Raw genomic sequence first — 7,903 nt, 5'->3', positions numbered from 1 at the left:
GATCAGCATCATTGTATGTTTTCTCTTTAATTTTTGTGAGGTTATAAGAAATCTTGACGTTGAAATCTTTCAGCGCTGCCAAGTCTTTCCTCAATATTTTCTAAAGACCTTCTATCTTATCCGTCTACTTAAACCTGTGAACTTTCATGAGATTTGTGTGGCTATCTAGCACGACTTAAATGTCTAGATTTTAAATACATTTCAACTTTTGACCTTTTAACTAACCTCTAATTCAGGTAGAGATTCATTTTGTGGAAACACTGATGAATTTTTCCACAATTCAATAGGATAGAGGATAATCATTGTATCTTCCCTTAATGTTTGAGTTTCTACGTTGCAGTCTTTCTTAGTTCATGAGAAATAAAGGGAAAAATATGAACTGAGCTGAGATGGTTTCTCTAATTTTAATATGTAGAAAAGCAGGTTTTTTATTTGATGAAGTGCCAATATTATATAAAAATGCAAAATTATATTGCAAATATTTTGGGGTGATAATATGGCAGTATTACTTATTTCTTTATATGGTAAGTAACAAAAATACATTGTACTAGCCAAGGGTTATGTTGCTAAGTGACTGTGAGTGAGCACAGGCACTTTGTCTCCATGCCTCACTATTTAACCACTACTAACTGACTCTGTTCCTCTTAAGAACTGGGTCACAAACAGAAACTGCTTCCTAATGAAGCACCATGCATCTAGTACGTAATCTTAAGAGTAATGGTTGCTCCAGATGTCATTTAATCTTCACAGTTGGAAATTTAAATACCGTATGTCTCTTAGGAATTAAAAAACAATGACAATTTTTTTTAAAAGAGACCCATAAATCCTCTGGAGAAATCAGATTTTTGATAATTCTTTATTTAGGAAAAATTGCTTCCTCAAGCAAGTCTGTCACTTTTCCTCTCTGATACCCACTCTAATCCTCATATTATGAACATTTCTTTGAAATCACAAAAATTATCAAAGCTTGAACAGAGTGATATTTTATATAAAAGGCATTCATTTTTTCACGTAAAAATATCCTTATTTTTAAGGATAAATGAAATTAATAAAAGATAAATTTTGCTTCTCTAAATGATCCATTAATGTAATTATATAGCGAGCAAAATATTTTAAAGCAGAACCAATTTTCTATGTATTTTGTGTACATGGAAAATAATAATAAAGTCACTCTGACAACTTTAACTTCACTGTCTCTCTCTATATATATTTTGTATACATATATATATAATATACATATATATATATATGCACACAGCACCTATACATAGATACATATACACACATATGTGTTATTTGGGACAGTATTTCTTTGTGTAGCCCAGCCTTTCCTAGAACTAGCTCAGTTGACCAGGCTGGCCTTGAACTTACAGAAATCTGCCTGCTACTGCCTTCCTAGTAATGGGATCATCGACTTGAGTTACCACTACCTGGCTTACACAATTCTTTTACTCCTTCAGGATCTGAATGAAGAACATGGCAGCAGGAAACCATTGCACAGTGACTGAGTTCTTGTTGGCTGGGCTCTCAGAGAAACCGGAACTCCAGATGCCCCTCTTCCTCCTCTTCTCTGGAATCTATGTGGTCACTGTAGCAGGGAATCTGGGCATGATCACACTGATTGTGCTCAGCTCCCACCTGCACATCCCCATGTACTATTTCCTCAGCAGTCTGTCCTTCATTGACTTCTGTCAGTCCACAGTTGTCACCCCTAAAATGCTGTTGGGATTTTTGACAGAGAAGAACCTCATCTCCTACCCTGGGTGCATGACTCAGCTCTATTTCTTTATCATTTTTGGCATCGCAGAGTGTTACACATTAGCTGTAATGGCATATGACCGCTATGTGGCCATCTGTAAACCCCTGCTTTACACTGTAATCATGTCCTATAAAATTTATAGTTCCCTGATTTTAGCAGTGTATATATTTAGTGTGTTCAATGCATCAATTAACACAGGCTTCATGCTACGAATTTGGTTCTGCAAATTAGGTGTGATCAACCACTATTTCTGTGATCTTCTTCCACTCTTGAAGCTTTCATGCTCTGATACCTATATTAATGACTTGTTGATTCTAATATTTAGTATAGTGAACATTTTTGTCCCACCTCTCACTATTACTGCTTCCTACATCTCCATAATTGCCAGCATCCTCAGGATTAAAACCAAAGAAGGCAGGTCCAAAGCCTTCAGCACCTGCAGCTCCCACATCTCTGCTGTTGCTCTCTACTTTGGTTCTGCTGCATTCACGTACTTACAGCCATCTTCAATGAGTTCGATGTACCAAGGGAAAGTGTCATCTGTGTTTTATACTACTGTTGTTCCCATGCTGAACCCATTGATTTACAGCCTAAGGAATAAGGATGTCAGTGTTGCCTTGAAGAAAATACTTCAAAGAAAAAATTTCATGTCTCAGAAGTAATGTGAGGGATTATCTATTAGAGAAATGTTTCCACAGTTACATAGTTTGAGTTGATATTATTAATTTTTTTCTAGTTGTGATAATTATCATTCATTTGCTAGGATATTTTGATAATGTTTAGTTAAAAATTTCAAATTCAATTTTCTGTGTATATATTATCTGTCCTGTTTTACACAATAAAACATAAACCAAAGGATGTTAGAAATTTATATTCCCAAGATGACTAGAATTGTGTATACATGTATATGTATATATAATTTTGATAAAAAATACTTTAAAAATATTTAGCTTTCTTCTTAATTCCAAAAACTTGATGTTTTTATTTTTTAATTTATTTTTGGAATTTTATATGTAAGTGTTATAAATGCATCATTCCCCCATCTCCCTCTAATCACTCTAAATTTTCCCTACCTCTTTCTCAACTCAATGGCATCCTTTCCTTTAAATCACAAATATATATTCATACATACAAATTTGGGGATTTATCCACAGGAAGACTGATTCTCTTCTTAGTCATCATTAACTGTCTATAGCTCCTCATTTAGGTGTGGAGTCTTCTGAGATTTTCACCTTCTACATTATGGTGCTAAATGAATTCATTTTTGGCTTTAGTGCAGCAAAATATATTGTTTAGAATCATGGTGGCATGTTCCTCTCAGACATAGAAAACACAATCTCACCACATCATTACTTGGACTCTGACTCTTAGAACTTAGAACATTCTTTCCTTTTCCTCCTAATGTTCCTTCAGTTTTAGTGGAGGGTTTGTATTATAGATGGATCCACTGTGGCTCTTCTTCCCGGCATCAGTTGTTCCTCTATCAGACCAGATTTCTGCAATGGTCTCCCTCTGATGTAGGAAGAGTTACAGTTCCCTGTGGGTGAGATGATCACTACTAACTATGCAGTTAGAGATTATATTAGTTCAGGAAAGAGTCTCTATTAGATTATCTTCTACGTTCCATGACTTCATCAGCAACTCATAGTTAAGTCCGTTTAAAAACCAGGCATGAAGTTCCCCCTGTTGAGTGGATATTAATAGTATTTTTTTAAATTTTTTTCTTTTATTAAAAAAGAAAACAAGCTATCTTTTTTCATTTTACATACCAATCCCAAATTCCCATTTCTTCCCCTTCTCCATTTCCTACCCCACCACCACATCACCATCCACTCTTAAGAGAGGGTAAGGCACATTTCTTTTGGGTTGTCCGAGGCCCTCACTACTTTATCTAGGCTGGGCAAGATATCTCTCCAAAGAAACAGTCTCCTAAAAAGCCAGTACAAGCAGTAGGAATAAATTCTGGTGCTACTACCAGTGGCCCTGCAGGTTGCCCCAACCATACAACTGCCATTCACATTCAGAGGGTCTAGTTTGGTTGGACCTATGCTGCTTCCTTCCCTGTCTGACTGGAGTTGGTGAGCTCCCATTAGCTCAGGTAAAGGGATTCACCATGGTCTTGACCTCTTTGCTCATATTCTCACTCCATTCACCTTTCAACTGGAATTTGGAAGCTCAGCCCAGTGGTCCGCTGCGGGTCTCTGCCTCTGTTTCCATCAGTTGCTGGATGAAGGTTCTATGGTGACATTTAAGGTATTCATCAATCTGACTATAGTGCAAGGCCAGTTCATACAACCTCTCCTCTATTGCTTATGGCCTTAGTTAGGGTCATCCTTGTGAATTCCTGGCAATTTCTCTAGTGCCAGGTTTCTTGCTAGACCCATAATGGCTACCTCAAACAAAATATCTCTTTCCTTGCTCTCATATTTTTCCTTCCTCCATCTCATCTATCCCATTCCCTCAAATTCTCCTCCCCTCTTCCATTTTCCCCTCCACTCTCCCTTCCAGCCTCCCCTTTCCCCCCATGTCCATGCTTCAAATTTTGTCAGGATTCTGATTTTGTCAGGCGATCTTGTCTATTTCTCCTCTCTAGGTGGACCTATGTATGCTTTTCTTAGGGTTCACCTGAAAACTGAAATAGTGATGAGTCCAAGAATAAAAATATAAAAATGTAGATTCCAAAAAATAAGAATATAGATATAAAGAAATATGTAGTTGTAAGCGTAGGAAAATGAGAGCAGACTGTCAACAGCATTCTCAGAAGCTTATGGATTAACTATTAACAGTATGTTACTCCACTTTACAACCCTTAGCTCTATTTTCAAGGCTGAAGCGGCTCTCTAAGAGCTTAGGGTCTCTCTGCAAACGGAGGATCCGCTTTTAGATAATGGCCACTCATGACCATAAATTGATCTGAGCTGAAGTAACTTTTAAATGATGGGATGTATGTGACTTTTGACCCTTTTGTTTTATATTGTCCCATATCCTTCCCTACTAAATAAAACTGGAAGTGTCAGGGGAGGTACAGAACCTTGGTAAACACTATCATGGAATGCCAGGGAAAAACAATGGACTAAATACAAACACTATTTTAACTGAAAAACTCTGTTAATGGAAATTACAAAAAAAGAGCAATTTGTATTTGAGTTTTTCCTTGAGATTATAAAAATTATTTTATTATTGCCTTATGCTTGCTATAAATGGAGAAGTTCAAAACTGGCCTTTGTCACAGCCTTACAAATCTATCTCTGGTTGTAGTCTCAGCTAACTGAGAAGCTTTTTGTGTCCCATGGAGATTTATTTATTTATTTTTTTTCCAGGAATAAAGTTTGCTTCTGGTTCATCAGACTTTAGTGGTCTGTTCCCATCTTTGCACAATCCCCACGTACCCAACATTTTCGTGGCCCATACAGGGAGCACAAATCTGGTTCTGAGGGAACTTTATCTGGTATCTGGTGTCTGGACAGTATGGATGCTGAGGGACATCCAATGGGCATGCTTCTAATCTCAGAGCAAGAGGAAAATGAAGGAAGGGGGAAACACTATTATTTCTTCACTGGCCATTGGATCATTCGGTTATGACCCTTTTGGACTATAGTGTATGGGATCATGTGACCTAACACACAGCCATGTCTTGTCAATTCTGTTTAATTGTCATGCCACATTGTCATATTGACTCTTGTCAGTCTCTTTGTGATGATGGTTAGTAAATTAATGTCTACCCTTGGCTAAGGTTCCTATTCTCCCACTTCCAGGATTTCAGTATTATAACAATAGGTTTTGCCAGCCTTCCCTGCCCCTCTCTACCTCAGGAGTCCAGGCTTCAGGGGACACCTGTCTGTGATAGCACTGCTGGTAGCTAGGGAGAGGACCACCCCTCTCAGCAGATACTGCAGTCCCAGGCTTGAATGTCAAGGAGAAGCCAGGAGGACAGAGGCAAGAAGAGGAGGCTACAAGGCCAGGCACCATAGATGGCTACTGTCAGCCTCTTCTCCAGGATGATAATTGGTTTTGGTCTCACAAAATGACACACGCTCCAAAGCTGCACAGCAGGAAACGCCAGAGAGGAACAACAGCAGGATCAAACACATCAGAAAAGTACAAATGGCCTGATCCCCTCCCCTGCCCAAAATTATTCTGAAAAAAAAAGTGAGAAAAGTTTATCTGGGTTAAACGCATAAATATGGCCACTAAATGTGTGTTTCTAAATGTATAAGTTAACCATGCTCATCATGTCCTGCCTGCAGCCCTTACTGACTGCTCACATCTCTGGATGTTCTGGATATTGAGTCTGATATAGTAAGGATATAATGATAACAATATACTATCAGCTCTTATATCAGCATTCAAAGTTTTGTGTAAGAATCAGGTCACAGGTCTCACTCTCTTAGAGCCAATACAAGGTCTAGACACAGTTCACCTTCCTACCAGACTTGAGAGAAAGAGAGAGAGAGAGAGAGAGAGAAAAAGAGAGAGAGAGAGAGAGAGAGAGAGAAACACACAAAACAGATTTTAGTATAACTTCTTACTATTCCTTTGTTTATAAGAAATTGCTTTACAGTGACTGCTCTCAGTGGTCAGCCATCTGTGCCTACTGGTGAAGTAAATAAAAATGTTTTATGATGCAAAGCTTAAAGTCCGAGGATAAAAATTTTTCAGGGTACAAAAAAAAGTGACTTCAAATGTGTAAATGCAAGTTATGAAGGTCTGAGGATCAAAAGGCTTAAATGCTGATAACTATATCAAAGAAAGTGTTGAATCTAAAAAATTTCTGACGATAAAAATCCAGGAAATCTGAAATACTATCAAATGGCAAAACTTACGAATCATAGGAATAGCAGAAAGAGAAGAAGAAAGAGAAGAATCCCAACTCAAAGATCCATAAAACATTTTTTAACAAAGTAATACAAAATTTTCCTTACCTTAAGAAGGATGTGGCTTTACAGGTGCAACGTGTTTACAGAACAATAAATAGATAGGGCCAAAAAGAAAGTCTCCCTGCCACATCATAATCAAAATAGTAAAAATACAGCAATAAGAAAGGAAATTTTTTTTCAGTCCCAGTCCAGCTGGCCTTGGTGAACTCCCAATAATTCAGCCCCACTGTCTCAGTGGGTGGGTGCCTCCCTCACGGCTCTGACTTCCTTGCTCATGTTCTCCCTCCTTCTGCTCCTCATTGAGACCTTGGGAGCTCAGTCCGGTGATCCAGTGTGGGTCTCTGTCTCTATCTCCATCCATCGCCAGATGAAAGTTCTATGGTGATATGCAAAATATTCATCAGTATGGTATGGCTATAGGATAGGGCCATTTCAGGTTCCCTACCCTCAGCTGCCTAAGGAACTAACTGGGGACATCACCCTGAGCACCTGGGAGCCCCTCTAGGTTCAAGTCTCTTGCCAACCCTAAGATGGCTCCCTTAATTAAGATATTAGCTTTCCTGATCCCATATCTACCCTTTCTTTATCTCATCCATCCCATTTCCCCAAGTTCCCCCCATCCTCCCCTTCTCACTTTTCTCTTACCATCTCCTCTTACCCCCATCCCATCCCACCCCCAAGATCCTAATTTTTTGCCCGGCAATCTTGTCTACTTCCCATATCCAGGAGAATAACTATATGTTGTTTTTTGGATTCACCTTCTTATTTAGCTTCTTTAGGATCACAAATTATAGACTCAGTGTCCTTTATTTACGGCTAGAAACCAATTATGAGTAAGTACATCCCATGTTCATCTTTTTGGGTCTGGGTTACATCACTGGGATAAATCCGGACTCTCTGAACATGGCGGACAATGAGGGCTGATGAGAAGCCAAGGACAATGGCACTGGGTTTTGATCCTACTTCATGTTCTGGCTTTATGGGGGCCTAGCCAATTTGGATGCTCACCTTCCTAGACCTGGATGGAGGGGGGAGGACTTTGGACTTTCCACAGGGCAGGGAACCCTGACTGCTCTTTGGACTGAAGAGGGAGGGGGAGAGGAACTGGGGGAGGGGGAGGGATGGAAGGCTGGGAGGAGGTGGAACTTTTTTTTTCAATAAAAAATAAATAAATAAATAAAGGAAATTTTAAGATACAACAAAAAAGGCCAAGTAATATATGGGGGCAGACCTATTAGAATTAATCTGACTACTCAATGGAGACTCT

General features: G+C 38.8%; 1 protein-coding gene across 1 annotated transcript; it reads left to right on the top strand.

Moving 5' to 3' along the window:
- Positions 1 to 1,467: 1,467 nt before the first annotated feature.
- Positions 1,468 to 6,591, top strand: LOC101987006 (olfactory receptor 1537-like). Its single transcript, XM_005347500.2, has 2 exons — positions 1,468 to 2,408; positions 6,549 to 6,591. The coding sequence occupies exons 1-2, from the start codon at positions 1,468 to 1,470 to the stop codon at positions 6,589 to 6,591; spliced, it is 984 nt and encodes a 327-aa protein (XP_005347557.2).
- Positions 6,592 to 7,903: the final 1,312 nt, after the last annotated feature.

Source organism: Microtus ochrogaster, chromosome 5 (assembly GCF_000317375.1).
Source record: "Microtus ochrogaster isolate Prairie Vole_2 chromosome 5, MicOch1.0, whole genome shotgun sequence".
Lineage (NCBI taxonomy): Eukaryota > Metazoa > Chordata > Mammalia > Rodentia > Cricetidae > Microtus > Microtus ochrogaster.
The sequence above is the reverse complement of the archived record's forward strand: the minus strand, read 5'-3'. Positions and strand labels throughout refer to the sequence as shown.

What these genes read in the sequence shown, in the direction of transcription:
- LOC101987006 (XM_005347500.2), top strand. Translation starts at nt 1,468, where the DNA reads ATGAAGAACATGGCAGCAGGAAACCATTGCACAGTGACTGAGTTCTTG. An exon ending in CTTCAAAGAAAAAATTTCAT is followed by an intron (nt 2,409 to 6,548) that starts GTCTCAGAAGTA and finishes ATAAAAATCCAG; the next exon opens with GAAATCTGAAATACTATCAA.